The sequence below is a fragment of the Pectinophora gossypiella genome, chromosome 25, assembly GCF_024362695.1.
Source record: "Pectinophora gossypiella chromosome 25, ilPecGoss1.1, whole genome shotgun sequence".
Taxonomy (NCBI): domain Eukaryota; kingdom Metazoa; phylum Arthropoda; class Insecta; order Lepidoptera; family Gelechiidae; genus Pectinophora; species Pectinophora gossypiella.
In genome coordinates this window covers 6,759,962-6,780,612 of record NC_065428.1, presented here as the reverse complement: position 1 = coordinate 6,780,612, position 20,651 = coordinate 6,759,962, and the positions used below count along the sequence as shown (strand labels likewise).

Below are 20,651 nucleotides of genomic sequence, written 5' to 3'. Positions count from 1 at the left end.
AACCTTCTTCTAATTGTAGAGTCACTTACAGCCACCCTTCGTACAACACGAAGCCGCTGCTGCAGTTGAAAAGCGTTAAGGCGTCGATTTCTTAAAGAAGTTGTTACAATAAATCGATCATCTCGCTCAGAAGTGACCCGATTCCTGCCAGATCCTGAACGGCGCGTGAACAAACCAGTCTCCCGATAACGTTTATAGACTCTATGAACAGATGACAGGCTTAGATGCAGTCTTGCAGCCACAACACGCTGACTAAGACCAGAATCCAGCAATGCCACAACTTGGGCGGCTTCTGTGGGCGAAGTATCCATACGTTTTAGAAAAAAAACCTTTTTTCAGACGTCCCAAAGTCACAGTATTGAAATAAAAAACAAAAAGTTTAAGGATAGGCGCCAATTTTTAGTTTTTAAACGCTAAATGTACTCCAACCATAAACACACATTTGTCTCAAAACAGTGATTCATTTCGTTTATAAGATAAACAAATGAAATTCTAATTTTGAATTTAGAATTTTCGCTTATTACTGTAATGGCCAAACTGCCAGCTATACATTTATGTATTTTTTTTCATCGTATGAATTCTTTTTTGTGTTAAATTCGGACAGAAACAATGAAAACGGAAGTGTTTCGATTTTTTTGATGAGAAGTGTATATGACCAAAGCCTGAATTACATAATGTGACGTACCGAATACTGTCGATAGACATTTGGAATGCAACGGTAAATTCCATCCAATACGCTATTATCTAAACAGAACCACGGTGGTCCGTGTTGTTCTATGAAACAGAATTCCAATTAATAATTAACCATCGCGTCAGGTACCTAAACAAAGAGGCATAGTTGGCAGCTACATTGCTATGGTAACAATTCAAATTCAAATTCAAAAATATATTTATTTAATAGATAACATAGTTACACTTTGAATCGTCAATTTTTACATAACGAACGTCTCATCCGCCTAAAACTACTGCAGCTTCTCACAACCTGTATAGCCGGAGTAAAGAAGCTGCAAGAAAAACCTCGGCACAAGTCCCTAGTTGTTCTTAAAAAAAATAAACATAAAATATTGTTATACAATTGAGTAATTTAGCTGCCTAATATCAGTTCTCAGACAGTTAATCATATCATTCATATCTTCTAAATAATCACTAACTTTATAATAACCTTTTTTGCAAAGTTTCTGTTTAACTACTGTCTTAAAACAGTTGAAAGGCAAATTCTGAATGTCAATGGGAATCTTATTGTAAAAACGTGTACATTGCCCCTTAAAAGATTTAGTGATCTTATGTAATCGACTGACTTGTAAATCAAGTTTATTTTTATTTCGGGTATTAAGAATGCCGATCGCTATTTTTTGCAAATAATCCTATATGTTTTTTTACATATATTAAGTTTTTTCACTCGCTAATATCTATACTATATAACCAACCTACTATGATACAGAATGACCAGTTCAGTAAGCCATAGAGGCAGCCAATCAGCTCGCGACACCAAACACTTCAGGACCCCGATACCGACCCCGCCGGCGTGGTCGACGATTTCCCTCATTCAGCGCTTATCGCTATCGACCCACTAGGGTCGATTAATTCTTTCAAATATTTTTCCTCTCAGACGACGCCCCGAGCCGAGGTTCGCGCCCAACTGGGCATCCTCAGGCCTGTTGTCTTAAACGTTGTACCGGGTGAGAGCCTTCAGCGCTCCCCATTTGTCCGGCCAAGTAGTTAATGCCATCTGCGGCAAATCTACAATAAGTCACGTCAAAAAAAAAACAAAAAAAAAAAAACCTGTTCAGTAAATTAGTAATTATATTTCAATACATACATGCATAAACTCACGCCTATTTCCCAATGGCTACTATGCTAGCTTTTACCCACAGTTTTGGTTGCATTTACTCTATAATTAGCAAAGTTTAATTCTTCTATCGTGTGGATTGTGAGGTGAATTACCAACCCCATCAACCCTGGTGTCAGGGTTATTACTGAGCCTCCACAGGCCCCTGACATGATTCATGTAACTACGTACTTACATCAGTAAGTAATAACCGAGACAAACGGCTTAACGTGCCTTCTGAAGCACGGATATTTTTACTTTTTGGACAATCAGCTGATCAGCCTGTAGTGTCCTAACCAAACCAGGGATCACAAAATGATTTTTGTGATTTGTCCCCACCGGGATTCGAACCCGGGACCTCCGGAAAGTGAACACAACGCTCAACCACTGGACCACGGAGGCCGTTTAAAGTTTAATTTATAACATAAGACATTGCATGCGCATATAAAAGTAAGTGCACAATGTCGACAAATGTCAAATAGCAATATTGCTTTCTCAGATGAATTGTTTCAATCTTCTATTGTGTGGGTTGTGAAGTGGATTACCATCCTCATCAACCCTAGTGTCAGGGTTATTAATGGCCCCTGATATGGCTCATACTTACTTATTATCAGTAAGCAGCAACCGGGACCAGCGGCTTAACGTGCCATCTTACTTGCGGACAATCGGGTGATCAGCCTGCAATGTCCTAACCAAACCAGGGCTGACAAAGTGATATGTCCCCACCGGGATTCGAACGTGGGACCTCCGGCTCATAAGCTCAAGGCCCAATCACTGGACCACAGAGGCCGTTAATAATGAATTGCTTCACTGTGTCCTTTTTAAACCCTTAAAATAAAGGAAAATCTAAGCTATTTTTTAATGTATTTTTCTCTCTTTTTCGTGTTCAGACTATATCGTATTATCAAAGGTTAAGGACAAAGATTTACTTGCATTTCTGATGTTAGTTTAACCTTTCAGTCTTTGCAGGTTTCAGATTTATATAACGTGGATTTTTCCTTTACTTCAGGAAAGCTAGAAATCTTAGAGCAATTCTTGTGCAAATAAATAAAGAAATGTACACGGCAGTTAGAAACAAGAAAGTAGGAAATATGAAAGTTGTATTTGAAAGATTTAATCGACCTTAGCGATTCGATAGCAATAAGCGGTGAATAGGGGGCCATTGTCGACCACCCCGGCGGGGTCAGTAATCTAACAACTCACACGAGAGTACATAGCAAGTAGATTTTTTCTGACTCGCCGCTATAGCTTCATTTTTATTTATTTATTTTGACGGACAAATGGGGAACGCTGAAGTCTCTCACCCGGAACAACGTTTAAGACAACAGGCCTGATGGTGCCCAGATGGGCGCGAACCTCGGGTCAGAGCGTCGTCTGAGAGGAATTAATCGACCCTATTGGATTGAGGGAAAGCATCGACCATGCCGGCGGGGTCGGTATCGGGGTCCTGGAGTGTTTGGTGTCGCGAGCTGATTGGCTGCCTCTATGTCTAGAGTAATCGGGTCGTTGGGATCGTATATTACGTCATTCGGACGCCGATACTTTTCAGTACCGTCCCTAAGCGGGATGTATTCGGAAGCCGCAACTACCAGGGAATTCGGGTGGTGCGGAGCAGAATCGAAAAAACGTTTGGAAGCTAATTTGAGCCATTGGGCAATGGTTGGCAGACCTAAGTCAATGTGCAGATTTTCATTGCGAAGGAACCACGGAGCTCCCGTGGCTTTCCGCATGAAACGATTTTGTATTACCTGTAGACGGTGAATTTGAGAGGGACTCGCGTGAGCGAAAACTACCCCTGCATAGGTCATGATCGGACGCATAGCTTCATCAGCTACACGTAATATAATGGAAGCGTAACTCTATTGTCTACAGAACCTTATCCAGGATATTCGCTCCGTAAATTCGCATTCTGTTTTCATCACGGTACATAATCGATTTACGTTCGTCTGTCTGTCATTTAGTCAGTAAAGTTAAAACAATAGCATTTCATCCTTCATCCCGATATGTTGTTGACAGCAACTGAAACGGATGTTAGTTTTGTAGAAGCTCTTTTTGATTTGTTTATGTATTGAGTGCTGTAATGGCTAATACTCATTATTGGCTAATTTCCAACTAGTCAAACCAGTTACTTTTTACTAAACGTCAAGACACGAAAATACAATGGAATTTGTATGAAAAACACACTGTGACGTCATAAATAAACGTGATAAAATGTCGGACTTATTATTTATTTATTTATTATAGGTTATCAACATGATAATCAACGGTACATGTTTTGACACATTAGCACATATAAATACGTAATTGATACCACAATTAAAGATAACGATTTTCTTGATTAAAATTTATAAATAAGTTGAATAGAAAAAAAAAAGAATGAATGAATAAAGTGAAGCGTGAAAAGTGATCGAAAAAAATTAAATTCTATAGTCTCTGCTTACTCGTGTGGGAAATAAGCATGAGTTTATGTATTTATGTAGAAATAAATACAATGTTTTTGGTCAGTTTTACATCTGTCCGTATTTAGAAATCAGAATTACTTAATTTATCTTTGAACTACCTATCTATCTTTGATACAACCCAATTATGTATTTGACTTAGTCAAAGAAAATCAAAAATAGTATTAAGTCCCTGTTTTTATATAAAAACTGTCACATTGATATGATCTTGAGGGCAGTCTCAAAGCTGAGATTAGTTTATTAATACCACCCTAAGATGATCAAAAATCAATCTCATTTTATTTTTCTGGCTTATTTTCGAATTTTATTTATGAATTAAGTAAGAATGAGTACGACGTTTGACCGCTTTTATTCATAACGTCTCAGGATAGTATTTCCATACAAACTCCAAAGAAACCTTTCGTTTTGACGTATCGTAAAAAGTATTTCATTTGACTAGATTGTCAAGTATCGGACGCGCTTTGGAAGATTCCGTACATAATTTCATCTAGCTAGATATATTTTTTTGAAGTTTCTTGAGCGAATTCTTCTCTGCCACATTCATCAAAATAACATTTAAGTAGGAAGTTGTCAATTGTTGCTGGCAACACAAGTATAAAATAATAATATTTTTTGGCATGGTAATATTGTACGAGTGGAATGGCCGACGCCTCCCGCGAAAGTGTAGGTATAAGTGTATTTTACCGATTACGAAAACTTAATCCCCATCCATCCATCCCCATCCATCTTAGGACTTCGTATCAACAGTGGCTGCAAGTTGTCTTTGATTACTTGTGGCTCTGCCCACCCCATTTGGGATTACGGGCGTGAGTTTATGTATGTATGTATGTATGTACGAAAACTTAATTAAATAGTGACAAGAAACAGTCTGGTGGTTTGCAATTGGAAATAGAATCCTCGATCTGTCACCATCTACTACACCTACAGTCCATTCACACCAAGAGCCGAACAACAATAACTTCAGACCCAGAGTAAACCTGAAGAAAATGGGAAGGATTTATAATATTATTTATTGTTTGTAGGTTCTCGAGGCTTCAATTAGTGGCAAAAAGGTGTAGAGCTCATTTAGTTTAGTTTATCTATGACAAAAATAATAATTTCGATCACCGCCATACTTAAGCCATCTACTGTTGCTGAGCGAGGGTCCTAACACCCTTAGTAAACATACATAAATAGCCTATGTATGTCCCACTGCTGGGCACAGGCCTCCCCTCGATCAACCGGAGGGGGTATGGAGCATACATACTCCACCACGCTGCTACACTGCGGGTTGGTGGAGGTATTTTTACGGCTAATAGCCGGGACCAACGGCTTAACAGTAGTTTTAGGCGGATGAGACGTTCGTTATGTAAAAAATGACGATTCAAAGTGTAACTATGTTACCTACTGAATAAAGATATTTTTGAATTTGAATAACATGCCCTCCGAAGCACGGAATCAACTTATTTTTTCAGACAATCAGGTGATTCAAGCCTGCAATGTCCTTACTAAACAAAGGATAGTCTCACAAAGTGATTTCGACAATGCCCCCATCGGGAATCGAACCCGGACCTCCAGATCGTGAGCCTAGTACTACTAGACCGCGGAGGCTGTTAGTAAACATATAATATGAGTAACGAATACTGTCGTTATTGAACATACTAATTGCAACCCAAGGGATCCATTACTACACTATTAAGGCTTCCTCACTCACGAATTCAGTGGTTCTATAATAAACGAACAGACAATGTCGCTTTCAACCCTTTGTTGAGAGATCGCTCACCATCAAATATACATTTAGGTCACATACATTTTAATTCAAATTAGTTTTTTATATTCAAACAACTTCATGGTTAAAACTATAGTTTCATACAAAGCCACCACTTTGTACCCCCTAGGGGATCGAATTTCGTATGTATATGCAAATATATATATTTGTGTATTTTGACGTATTTTAGTGTAGGTTTTTTATTTGACTTTGTTATATATGTATTTTATTTACATTGTAACTATTAGTGAGTAAGTAACAATTTGATAAATAAATATTGGAAATAAACACGTATATGTATAATAATATAGAAGATACAAACAATATTATATTTCAAACCAATATTTTGTTTTTGTAAATAAAACCTAAGCACGTTTGTACAGGTAATGGTGCTAATTCCTGTAAATACCATCTAATTTTATTTTAAGTTATATCTGTCATTTTCTTATCCGCCGAAAAGGAAAGGGACGGGTAATCGACAAGCATAAAATTTATGGAACACACGTCAATTTTAAGCACAAATCTAAACCAACCGTCTAAAAATTTTACATCTGTCAATAACCCGACACAGTTAAGTAGACAGCACGTCAAACGGATTGCATACCAGCGACGTACCTTTTGATTCGTCCGGGTTATTCATTCATTTACTCAGTCTTCCTAAAATTAAGAGCTGTGAATCATCCGTCCCTTTCCTTTTCGACGGATATGAAAATGAATCGGGGCCAATGTTTGGTTTGGGGAGCGCTAAGGGCTCTCACCCGGTACAAATTTAAGACAATATGCCCGAAGGTGCCCAGTGCGAACCTCGGCTCAGAGCGTCGTCTGAGAGGAAGAATATTAGTGATAAACGCTGAATAGAGACGAGTGTAACATTATGAAATATAAGGAAAATACAGCAAAATTACTAAAGATACCGGACACAGAGCCACAGTAAAGTATTTAACCTAGATCGACAGTAATTTAGAAATACTCATAGCTGGATAATAGAATTGGCTCTCCTTAGGAAGTGTGTCAACTATTTTCATTTCAGAGAGAGCTTGTTTGTCAATTTAGTCCACTTGCAAAGGGTCTGTGTATGGCTGTGAAGGACTTAATAAGTTAGGAACAGTGTGTTATGTTTTTGGTAGATTAACAGCCTCCGTGGTCTAGTGGTTAGAGCGTTAGGCTCACGATCTGGAGGTCCGGGTTCGATTCCCGATGGGGACATTGTCGAAATCACTTTGTGAGACTGTCCTTTGTTTGGTAAGGACTTTTCACGCTTGAATCACCTGATTGTCCGAAAAAGTAAGATGATTCCGTGCTTCGGAGGGCACGTTAAACCGTTGGTCTCAGCTATTAGCCGTAAAGACACCTCCACCAACCCGCATTGGAACAGCGTGGTGGAGTATGCTCCATACACCCTCCGGTTGATTGAGGGGAGGTCTGTGCCCAGCAGTGGGACGTATATAGGCTGTTCATGTTATGTTAACTGTCTGGGTACCGATATTAGGCAGCCAAATTACTGAATATAAGCAGCAGCAGTATTAAGTGTTCCTAAATGTTGTCAGTTCTCCAAACTGTCCAGCTAAAATTAATGATAAATTACTCCAAAATGTGGAGCAATGTGGAGTGGATCCCGTCTAAAGGATTTACTTACGAAAAAGAAAAGCAGCTAGATGGAAAAAAAAAACAGTTTACATTGAAAAAGTTTAAAAAAAATTGAAAAAGAAAGTTTTTCTAAGTTTCCTTTTTTCCGATCTTTAGGGTTGTATTTTGCTGTTGCATGGTTTATCTCCTACCATACAAGTACGGAATGTCTCTGCCAGCGAAATTGGCTAAACTTTGTATTTGATGGCGAACAATTGAAGTTTCTTTCTAGTTCACCGCTTTGATGGCAAGAATATTAGATTTCTTGTTCACAAGTATTCAGACTGAATTATTGTATTCTTGTTTCAATGTTTTTTTTTTTGATCTGCATACATAACTTTATATAAATTCACAGTAGGTCACTCACACATACGCGCGTGTGAAAGCGTAAGAGAGAGCGGAGAGGAGAAACGAAGAAATATTAACCAATAGCATTGCACAAACAAATAATTACTCTGACACCAGAGTTGATGAGGTTGGGAATTCACCTCTCAACCGACACGATAGAAGAAGATTGCACATGCTAGCCGAACTAAACGAGGCATGGTAGCCCAGTTGGTAGAACGCTAATCTTGCACTTTGAGGTCGCAGGTTCAAATCCAGCACAGGCCTAAACCAATGATTGTCGAATTTGTTTTCGAATTCATGTTTGGATCATAAGTAATTCTCACGTGCTCAGCGGTGAAGAAAAACGTGAGGAAATCCACATTCCCGAAAAATGCATTTTCGGAGCTCTGTGACAGAGCGACTGCCTGTCTGAGCTTCCAATCCCAATATAGGTTATTGGGGTTGGAAGCTCAGACAGGCAGTCGCTTCTGTAAAAAACCGGACCTGTCAAATCGTCAGGTTGGGTAAGCAGACCCTGTGCAAAACGGGATAAAGCTAGGGAGATGATGAGCATTGCACAAACTAGTTTACAACTACCTGTATTGGTTCATATTTCTCCATTTGCTCCGCTGCCTTGCTTCGCTTCGGTGGACAGGCAGCTTGAGTTGGGTCGGTTGTATCTCTGCACTGTCTTCTTCTTCTATCGTGTGAGTTATGAGGTGGATTACCACCCTCATCAACCTTGGTGTCAGAATTATTATTGAGCCGCCAAACACCCCTGACATGGCTCATGTAACGACTACGTACTTGCATCAGTAAATAGTAATCGGGATCAACGGCGTAACGTTCCGAAGCACGCGTCATCTTGTTTTCGGGTGATCAGCCAGCAATGTCCTCACAAATCTGCCACATACTCACGAGTTATTCAATTGTCTAGATTGAATACTTTTATAATTTATATCGCTTCATTAATTAATCGTTTCATCAAATTTTACCAGCCAGACAGGTTGGTACCTAAAATTCTTTACTTCGAATTAATCTTTTCACGTTCCGACGAGCCTTCATAGTCGATTAAAAACCGTCAAGTGACCTAAAAACGCTATCCTAAAATTGGTAAGCAACAGTCTATCAAAGCTTTTGGACCCTATTTCATGGCGATAAGATCGCAGCCAATAAACCGAGGGAAAACGAAATTTTGGGAGTGGAATTCTTTTACGAGCGCAATAAAAATTTGGCCAAATAAAATATGGCGTAACATCCTGTTTACGATGAAATTCGCTTTATGGTTACGACTATTAGCTATTGGACACGCCTGGATATTACCAGAAACCAACGTAGGTACGGAGCGGAAAATCATTTGTAGGTTGGTATTACAAGAGGAAAAGTGTGGAGTTACACGGAATCATAGGAGGAAAATTGCTGTAACTCTGTGGGAGGAGAATCACGATTTATGTGAAAGTTGTGGGAGGTAAAATGTAGTTATAACATTAAAGGTGGTCTGTAGAACATCAAGGTTCTGGAGTACCGTATATTTCATAGAGAAACGCTCATAAGAGCAAAAATTCGCATGCAAATCCTGTGGTTTTCGAGATTAGCGCGCGCGCGCCTTCTCTCAGTTAGCTAGCGGCCACCGTAGCGATAGCATAACAGTCCTACGGATCGGTCGAAGGTTGACAAATGCGATAGCTATAGGCAGTCCACTTGAAGATCTAAGTTGAGGCCAGGGTCGCGATAGCTATAGGCAGTCCGTCCTGTAACCTCCAAGGGATGCTTATTTTCAGGAACACTTGTATGATTTGTCAGTATTACTATTCTACAATATATACACTAACTGTCAATTGGCGTTTTATGAATCTACCTACCTTTACATTAGTAATTATAGCACAGAATTGAAAATAATATTAAAAAAAACTAATATCATATCAAATCGTGAATTTTGCGACGGAAATTCCATTTGATATTTACTCAGAATGATGATCTGAAACAACCCCCTTAGTATTCGTTACGATGTCACTAACACTTTGTATACTTTATTGCACACAAAGAAAACATACAAACATTTATAAGACATATAGCAACAGTACAATAGTAATATATTGATTTATGATGATTATATTTGTTTTCTTTCAATCTTCTTCTATCGTGTGGATTGTGAGGTGAATTACCAACCCCACTAACCCTGGTGTCAGGGTTATTACTCATTATTCTTTCAATAATCGATAGACTATCGACAGTGGCCTATCGAGAGACAACAAAGATTTGAGTATTTAAATCACATTCGATTAACGAGCCCGAATAAAACAATTTGCAATTAATAAAAATATAAATCGTGAAAAGGGAAAATAATGATCGAAGCTGAATAAGCTATAAGTCAGTTTATAGACAGATGGGTTTAAATTTTATTTAATGGGTGATTTAAATCTGGATGGCTCTGAAACCTGGGTAGGTAATAAAATTATTATTATTATTTCGCTTCTTCTTGTGTGGGTTGTGACGTCAATAACCTGCTGAGCTGCTTATAAATCAGCTTCCGAACCCAATAAATAATTCGTAGGGCTAACACACACGCCCACACACACAAACACACAACACACACACACACACACACAAACACACACACACACACACACACACACACAAACACACACACACACACACACACACAGCCACACACATACACACACACACACACACACACACATACACACACACACACACACACACACACACACACACACACACACACACACACACACACACACACACACACACACACACACACACACACACACAGCCACACACATACGCACACACACACGCACATTTGCATCATACCTTTTTTATTTTATCAATCAGTATATGGTTTAAGCGTCTTTCTTGTTAACATAAGATCGCCCGCATTTTATTTATTTATAAAGATTTTTTGATAAATTGACAATAGCTTTTATACTAAAGCTATGTTACATAAGACACTTAAAGGCTTTTTTGTAAATTGTTTGGACAAAATTGTCTACACAGTTTATAAAAAAAAATGTTTTGCACCACAACTTAAAAGAAAAAGTCAATCTATAGACTTAAAAATAGACTGGTGCTCATATGTGAACCTATATAAGTCATGTCGTTCTATCAAAATACGAACAAAATCACTTGGCGCGCATTTTAGAGACCGGGTGAGAGCCTTCAGCGCTCCCCATTTGTCCGGCCAAGTAGTTAATGCCATCTGCGGCAAATCTACAATAAGTCACGTCAAAAAAAAGCATGTTAGAGAGAAAAACAAACTTATCAATTTCAACAAAATTTATTGAATCGATCGATAATTTTATCAAGTTGCGCGTGTAACCCCAGATGTAGCACAATATTATATCTCCCGCAGTGTAATTAAAAATGGAACATAATTTATAGCCGTCATACGAGCGAGCTCTAAATAACCGCAGTCGGCAAAATTAGATATATATAACATTAATTTATAGTCGCTGACTTGTATTATTTTGATTAGCCTTGTTAATTTAGAATTCAAATAAAACAGCTGATCAAAATAAAGAAAAGCAATACGTACGGTCACGAGCATTAATATGTTTACACTTTAGTACCATGTCACATTAACTTTTTTGACAAATTGAACTGTAAGTCTCACTAAATGTCAAATATGTTAGTGCGACAGAGTCCTAAAGTGGGTACATTATATTGCTCATGACTATACCTAGCAATATAATTCTATACATATCTGGGGGGTTAAAAAGACCACATGACATTTGTTTGCATTGCGCACTCACTTTTATATGCGCAAATGTCAAATTGCAATATAGTTTTTTTTAGATGAATTGCTTCAATCCCTTTTTAGCCTTTTTAACCAGGGGGTTTTAATCACAATATCAAGCAACAATTATTTGTACCAGGTGTACATCACTATGCTAATGAACGTCGCAACACTAGCTTACGTAGTTTGACAGATCTCATTCTTACCGCGCATTGTTGAGACTTTGTAAAATTATCCTTAAGTATTTTTTTTATTTTATTTTTTTGAAATGAAAATATTTATTCAGAAACAATAATAATAAAAAACAGAATGTAAATCCACCACAGGCTTCGTCAGTACCAACATTCATATTAAAAAAAATAAAATTAAAAAAAATAAGGGAAAGCATATTTAATTCATACATAATAAAATCCGCACAAGCTTCGTCAAAATCCTTATTGAAATATAATCACTAATTGTAAGTGTACACGTTCACAAGCTACAAGTTAACAAGTTACAAGTACGTGTAAATTAAGTTTATCATAAAAAGTAGAGGGATTGTAAAATGTACTTGTAAAATAAATGTTGACACTTGTAACATGTAATCTAATAAACACATTCTTGTAATAATGAAAATATTACAAGAAAATTTCATGTAACACAGGGCTTGTAAGTTTTGATAAACAGGGCACTGGTCGTAATAGCATAGAATAAGGAATAATACTACGTATAGAACGGCCACCGTGGCCGTGAACAGCCTCCGTGGTCTAGTGGTTAGAGCGTTAGACTCACGATCTGGAGGTCCGAGTTCGATTCCCGATGGGGACATTGTCGAAATCACTTTGTGAGACTGTCCTTTGTTTGCTAAGGACTTTACAGGCTTGTATCACCTGATTGTCTAAAAAAAATAAGTAGATTTCGTGCTTCGAAGGGCACATTAAGCCATTGCTCTCGCTCGACTATTAGCCGTAAAAATCCACCTCCACCAACCCGCAGTGAAGGTATCCCCCCTCGAACACAGTTTAGACTTGAATCGTATGGCGTCAGACGGCACACACACATATGCGCGTTTACGGTAAAGTCAATGTGTGGTGTATGTGTAAAACGAGGTTGTTTGTATGAAGTGTCCGGGGTGTGGTAATAGTATGTATGTTATACTTAAGTATGTTATCTCTTGGTGATATCATCATCATCACCAGTCCATTAACGTCCCCACTGCTGGGGCACGGGCCTTCCCTATGGATGGATAGGGAGATCGGGCCTTAAACCATCACGCGGGCCCAGTGCGGATTGATGGTTATTAACGACTGCTAATGCAGCCAGGACCAACGGCTTAACATGCCTTCCGAAGCACGGAGGAGCTCGAGATGAAAACTTTTTTTTTGTGGTCACCCATCCTATGACCGGCCTTAGCGAAAGTTGCTTAACTTCAACAATCGCAGACCGAGCGCATTTACCGCTGCGCCACCGAGCTTCTGTCTTGGTGATATAATACCAGTCAATTTCTGTTCCAGGTGTACCATGCCGCGGGTGAACAAGTGCCTAATATACATCGGTATTGCGGCGTTCCTGCATCAGCTGCCGCGATTCGTTGACCGGGAGTATGTGCCACACACCACAGTTTGGCGTGGGCACTTTGAAGACGTCTGCAGGGTAGGTTGCTATACCAATACATACCTAAAAAACAGCCCATACACGTCCCACTACTAAGTACAGGCGTGGAATAAGGAATAATACTCCGTATAGTAAGTAACAGCCTCCGTGGTCTAGTGGTTAGAGCGTTAGGCTCACGATCTGGAGGTCCGGATTCGATTCCCGACGGGGACATTGTCGAAATAACTTTGTGAGACTGTCCTTTGTTTGGTACGGACTTTTCAGGCTTGAATCACCTGATTGTCCGAAAAAGTAAGATGATTCCGTGCTTCGGAGGGCACGTTAAGCCATTGGTCCCGGCTATTAGCCGTAAAAACACCTCCACCAACCCGAATTGGAGCAGCGTGGTGGAGTATGCTCCATACCCCCTCCGGTTGATTGAGGGGAGGCCTCTGCCCAGCAGTGGGACGTATATAGGCTGGTTATGTTATGTATGTACTACGTATAGAACGGCTCTCCGCTCCCCACCAGCGTCTGAGCTAGATTTACCTCACCCCCCTCGAACATAGTTTATACTTGAATCGTGAAGGCAGCGCGCAGACCGTTGTTTTTATTTTTTACCACTTTAGTTTATGTGTTCGAATTTTGAAATTGGACGCCGGCGTTCTTTCGTCTGATTCGAATTCAGACCAATACAGCTCACATACATCCAAAAATGCATTTCAAGGGAATGTGGGTTTCCTCACGATGTTTTCCTTCACCGCTGAGCACGTGATAATCATTTATGATCGAGACGTGAATTCGAAAACAAATTCGACAATGAAATCGTGCTGGATTCGAACTGGGCTACCACGGTGCCTTTTGCAGTTCAACTTGCTTAATTAAAGTGGAATATTTCTTTCATTAGTCGCTTCTGCAAAAACCGGACCTGTGAAATCGTAAGGTTAGGTAAGCGGACCCTGTAAAAACGAGATAATGCTAGGGAGACGAAATTCAAAAGGCGAGAAAGGCAACCCAATTTTATTCTTAATATATAACAATGTACCATCTTCAACTTCTCTGCTGAATACATTTGCAACAAAGCTACATTGTATAATAAAATGTATATATTTCAGATGCAAATGGCTCCCTGGGTGCACTCGATCTCGCTCGACGCTTACTTCATCACCTACTTCGGCTTCCGCGTGCTGTTCGTCCACTTGATCCCCTGCACCTCCCTGGTCGTCCTAAACGTACTCCTCTTCAGAGCCATGCGAGCTGCCCAACTCAACAGGCAGAAACTCTTCAAGGAAAACAGAAAGTCCGAATGCAAAAGACTCCGGGATTCCAACTGTACCACCTTGATGCTCATAGTCGTCGTCACTGTCTTCTTGATGGTAGAAATACCTGTAGCGGTGGTCACCTTGCTACACATCATATCAAGTACAATGGTCGAAATTTTAGATTACCAAATCGCTAATTTATTGATTTTAGTGACAAATTTCTTCATCATCGTTTCATATCCGATTAATTTTGCGATCTATTGTGGGATGTCCAGGCAGTTCCGGGAGACCTTCAAAGAGTTATTTATAAGAGGAACGGTGACCAGTAGGAAGAACGGGGGTTCCAGTAGATACTCCCTAGTTAATGGACCTAGGACCTGCACTAACGAAACTGTGCTATAGACGATTAGTTTTTTTTTTGTAAATATATCGTTTCTTATGACGTAGCGTAAGTGTGCAAAGATTTGGTTTGTCTATGTTCACAAGTAGACATATCAATTGTTTATAAAGCGCAGAACAAAATGTCTAAAATACTTAACGCCTTGATTTTTTGTTGTTTTAGTTTTAACTTAATTGTAAGGTAGTTTTTTTATAATTTTGCCATATTGTAAATATTCTTATTACATTTCATCATTGTTGCTGGTACTTTTTCGTGGCTGTGCGATAACCTGATCTTAAATTAATAATTAGGCTAAATGTAATAAATTGCTTAGTATATTTAATATATAATTTGTTATATATTAATCAGCTAATCACACGGCCCGGTAAATGGTGAGCCCCCATTTAGGAAAAGTATCATTCAATTTAATTAATAAATTGCTTTTATTCTAATATTTAATTTTTATAAATGTGCTTAGATTATTATATTGTAAAAATATATATTATTGCGAGTGAATGTAAATAAAAATATAATTAACATTACGGAATATGAATTTATAAAAGGAGTTTTAGCATAGATTTATGTAAAGCCATAGGTTATATTTATAAGAGAAATGGAGGTACTAAACGTTATAAAATATATTTCTGTTATATTATAACAATATTTAGTAATTATTTAATCGCCTGTGTGCACAAAGTAGTTATTTATGTATGATTAACATATAATTTGTAATTGGAGATTGATTGGACCATGGCGAATTGAATAAATTTATGTTAGGTTCATATATTACTAAATAAACATTGTAAAATATTTTTGCATTTTATTTACTTGAATAAATTACAAATATAATTCTATTAATTTAAAAGTTACCAAATTTTAAAAATAAAACCTCTTGATGACACAAGTAAAAAACATACTTAATACTTACTTAAAAAAATATATAAGCAGCATAGTTTATTAATTTCATATATAATAAGATCTATCAAGATAAAGTTGCTATATTTGTACCAGTGATGTGAAGTTGCGCTCAAGTGGCGCCATCTTGTGAACAGAGTCGTCGCGCGGGTGCGCACTGTTCATGTCAGTCAGTCTCACAGGTCAGTCTATCTTGAACCTTCGCAGTGAACACATCGACTAGTTCACCTACGCGTGTGTTATAAACTATGAGTGTTACTATGAGATCTATCAACGTAATTATACGTAATATGAAAAAGTTTAGTTTCCTGGGTGCCTACGCCATGAACCCTTCACCATTAGGCGCCCATGATTACAGACGTATACCCAGCTGAGAAGGAGCAAATCCTAGGTAAGTCAAATTAAATTTTGTACTCTCCACTTCACTCCTGACAATACGATTTTTACGATACGATTGCCTACTTTTGGCTATACCATGAAGTAATCATGCATTTAGTTGCTCATATCGTTAAACCGTGACCAACTGACCATTTCATGAAATTCTAAAATCTGGCCACGAGATATATACCTGCTTACTTTTATTTTATTTTACAAAGTACATTAACTTATGAAGGTAATTTAAAACTGTCGCGTCTGTATAGCAGAATGTTCTGACTTAACTTCTGTCTTATTTCCCGGAGATAACTGTATTACAATTCTAATCTAAACACTTACTGGCTTATTACAAAACGAAGACCTAAAGATATTCTCCGTGTCACGAAACCCACGAAGAAATTCCTGCAGCCGCGGCGCTACTGACGTGTAGCTTCTGCATATCATTATTATGATTTTTTTTGACGTGACTTATTGTAGATTTGCCGCAGATGGCATTAACTACTTGGCCGGACAAATGGGGAGCGCTGAAGACTCTCACCCGGTACAACGTTAAAGACAACAGGCCTGAGGGTGCCCAGTTGGGCGCGAACCTCGGCTCAGGGCGTCGTCTGAGAGGAAAAATATTTGAAAGAATTAATCGACCCTAGTGGGTCGATAGCGATAAGCGCTGAATGAGGGAAATCGTCGACCACGCCGGCGGGGTAGGTATCGGGGACCTGAAGTGTTTGGTGTCGCGAGCTGATTGGCTGCCTCTATGGCTAGAGTGATCGGGTCGTCGGGATCGTATATTACGTCCTTCGGACGCCGATACTTTTCAGTACCGTCCCTAAGCGGAATGTACTCGGAAGCCGCAACTACCAGGGGATTTCACCAACTACTGCACGCATCATCTTATACCTATAATCGCTGTTCCGTCACGGTTTTAAGGTTTCAAGAAGTACTTATGTAATTGGTAGATCGGTTAATCAAGTTACCACTTCCCATCCTTGGTATATACTATGAGATAGTCTGAAACAATCTTCTGTATAGGTAACATGCGCAGCGCGATAAAATTATTGATCGATTCAATAAATTTTGTCGAAAATAAAAAAAAAAACATCGTATGTAGTTAGAACTTAGCAACTTAGAATATATTTAGAATTTCTAAGTTGTAATTATTTAGAAAATTTATCTATGTACCTATACGTACTTAGAAATTGGCAACATACCTACTTACATGAGTTCTAATTGGATAATCTTATGTCATTTTGGAAATATCGACAACTTTAAATCGCCAATTTTTCGTTTTTTTTTTTCTCGTCAATACCAGTTTATCTATCGGTGTCTGTCACACCTACATTTTGTATTGATAAAGGGTATTATACTGAACCATATGAGGTTCAGTGATGCCTGAATACTGATATTAAATTGAAAGAGAGACAGACAATAAAACAGTCGGTAATTCTGTCGCTTATTTTTGTTCATGAAAAATATTAGAACCAGTTGATAGAACGCTTCCCTCTCACTTTGAGGACGCAAGTTCGAATCCAGCACAGGCCTAAACCAATGGTCGAATTTGTTTTCGAATTCATGTTTGGATCATAAATGATTATCACGTGCTCAGCGGTGAAATAAAACATCGTGAGAAATGCATTTTCGGAGGTAAGTACGCCTACGAAACTAAAGCGATGATTTTCCAACTAGTTTTCGAATCTATGTTTGGATCGTGAATTATAATCACGTGCTCAGCGGTGAAGGAAACCTACAATCCCGAGAAATGCGTTTCGAAGGTATGTAATCTAACCCTTCTAGTTGGAAGGTCAGACAGGCAATCGCTTCTATACAAAACCGGACCTGTCAAATCTTTAGGTCAGGTAAACGGGCCCTGTGAGAAACGGGATAATGCTAGAAAAATTTTTGAACACGGCAATCTTCTTTAAAAAAGAATTCACTAATAACGTCGTTAACATTAAAACCATTGTGAACAGAATTTTATTTCCTCACGAAAAAGTATCGGTCTATTTCTGACTTGAATAAGTCTGAATGTGAGATATGACAATAACAGAGATTTCCTTTGTTACCATTGTTAATTCTTACTTCTGTTCAAAATTGACTGGGGAAAGAATAACAAAAGAGGACTGGGCAAATGACAAGATTCGCTTTTCATAGTTTATTTTTTGCCTCAATATATTTTGTCATGACTGCCGCCGTAGGGATGAGCTGAATCAGCCTATAGCGTATGCTTATTCATTCTTGCTTACCGGGTGAGAACCCTCAGCGCTCCCCATTTGTCCGGTCAAGTAGTTAAGACCACTTGTGGCCAATCTACAATAAGTCGTGTCAAATAAAAACAATCTTGCTGTGGGGTCATGCTGCAGATGTCAACAGGATTTTTGTTGTGCAAAAACAGCAGTTCGGATACTTAATTACCCGACTTGGGCGAAGCAAAGAGGGTTATGTGTTTGATCGCTATGTATATATGTGTGTATGCACGTCTCAACTTAGATAGCCAAGTTATATTTTGTTTTTTTTTAAGATCGTCTACAGTCATGTACCGGGGTTTTTGTGTGAACGTCAGGACAGTTGCTAGAAATAATAGTATTAGGCGTTTGACAAAAAAACATTTAAGTATGTAAACATGGTCGATTCAAACAATGTTGCCAACTGAATACAGACATTTTTGAGTTTGAATCTAGCCTTGAACATAGAATAAGGAATAATACAACGTTCTTGAAGACTTCCAACATAAAAAACGTAATTCAAAGGCAAAGTCGTGTACAAAAGCCAGTTTAGGAAACCTTGACACGGCTATAACCTTAACACGGGGTGAATAAAACCGAAGGCGACAAATGACCGTACGCGTTTATTAGCCAATCTAACGTGCTTTGTGGATTTAGACATGTTTTGACTTTGTTCATGTACTTACTATAAGGGCGCCCGCCCACGTCAGACTTTTTGTAAGACACATAATCGGGCCTATTTTGTGATCGACTCATTTCCGATCGTTCCATTTTTCACCGACATAATCGGATCGGTTGGGGTGCACTGATTTTATTTCTGACCAACTTTTTGTAGGACGTAGGCGTTGCAATATTACGAGCAGTACTTTCTATTTTTCTCCTACAAAAAGTCGGTCGCCGATTGTCTGACGTGGGCGAGCAAGCTAAACCAAAAGTCTGTAACGGTTGAGCCAACCGTGTTAGTGAAAACTGCACTTAAGACGTACTTACGTTAAGGAATAATACTACGTATAGAATGGCAACTCTCCGCTCCCCACCAGCGTCTGAGCTAGGTTTACCTCACCTCCCCTCGAACATAGTTTAGACTTGAATCGTGAAGGCAGCGCGCGGACCGTTGTTTTTATTTTTATCAGTTTAATTTATACGTTCGAATTTTAAAATTGGACGCCGACGTTCTTTTGATGATTCGAATATTTGATCTCACAGAAATTGCCCGCGCTGGCTCGCCTGCGCGGCGCCTATAAATATTTATTAAAGTAAAAATAATGCAAACGCAATTAATTTGTGAATAAAAAAAAAAAAAAAAAAAAAAAAAACTTGATTTTTTAAGTCAAGTGTAAAGCCTATTTAATTTACTAATATGAACTTTTATTGTTCAAAATTTGTCGTTTGTGATTTGTGTGGTAAATAAATAAATATTAACTGATTATTATGAAAGCATCTTTCGTAACTAGTACTACTCGTAAACTACTAGACTGTTAAATTAGGTATTGTAATTGGCAGCCCTCAGACGTCACACACACAGTTGCGCGTGTTGATAATGTCAATGTGTAGTGTCTGTGTAAAACGAGGTTGTTTGTATGAAGTGTCCGGGGTATGCTTAAGATGAGGCAACGATTCTCATGACTCGATTACTCTAGCCATAGTTAGTTATATACTTCACAACCCACACGATTAAAGAAAGAAAGTAGACTGGTAGTACCTACGAGATCACTGTATAATGTTTATAGCTGATGCAGCCAACTAACTACCCGCATTTCATTAAGCCAAATTAAAAAGGTAACATTGAATCAGTTAATGAATTGATTGTTTAATGATTGATTTTTGTTTTTTTGTTTTTTTAATTTAAAAAGTAATATTTGACGTTTATTGACATTGTGCACTTAGTTAATATTGTTTTTTTAGATCTCGATTCAATGTGGCCTTTTTAACCCCTCTGTTTTGCAAATAACTGAAATGGCACAGTTCAAGAAATAAGAGAGATCTGTTCTGCAGCAACAGTGCATTCTTTAATTAATTTGTAATAGCTCATTCCGTTGGCAACTCTCTAACCGCTACTTCATTTAAATTTTAAGTTCAGATTAGAACTGTGATGCAGTCTTCATCCCTTGGGATTACAAACTAGTTTTGTTGCAAAATGACAGACAAAACCACAGAGTTGTTATTAAAGAGTGATGCCGCGGGA

General features: G+C 38.4%; 1 protein-coding gene across 1 annotated transcript in view; it reads left to right on the top strand.

The window, feature by feature from the left end:
• The window catches only part of LOC126378123 (sex peptide receptor), a 366,368-nt gene extending 350,694 nt beyond the window's left edge, over window positions 1–15,674 (top strand). Inside the window, exons 8-9 of the mRNA XM_050026308.1 lie at window positions 13,238–13,376; window positions 14,432–15,674. Coding sequence (XP_049882265.1) covers window positions 13,238–13,376; window positions 14,432–14,980 — 688 coding nt within the window. The 3' untranslated portion in view covers window positions 14,981–15,674. The remainder of the gene's footprint in view (window positions 1–13,237; window positions 13,377–14,431) is intronic.
• The last annotated feature ends 4,977 nt before the right edge of the window (window positions 15,675–20,651 follow it).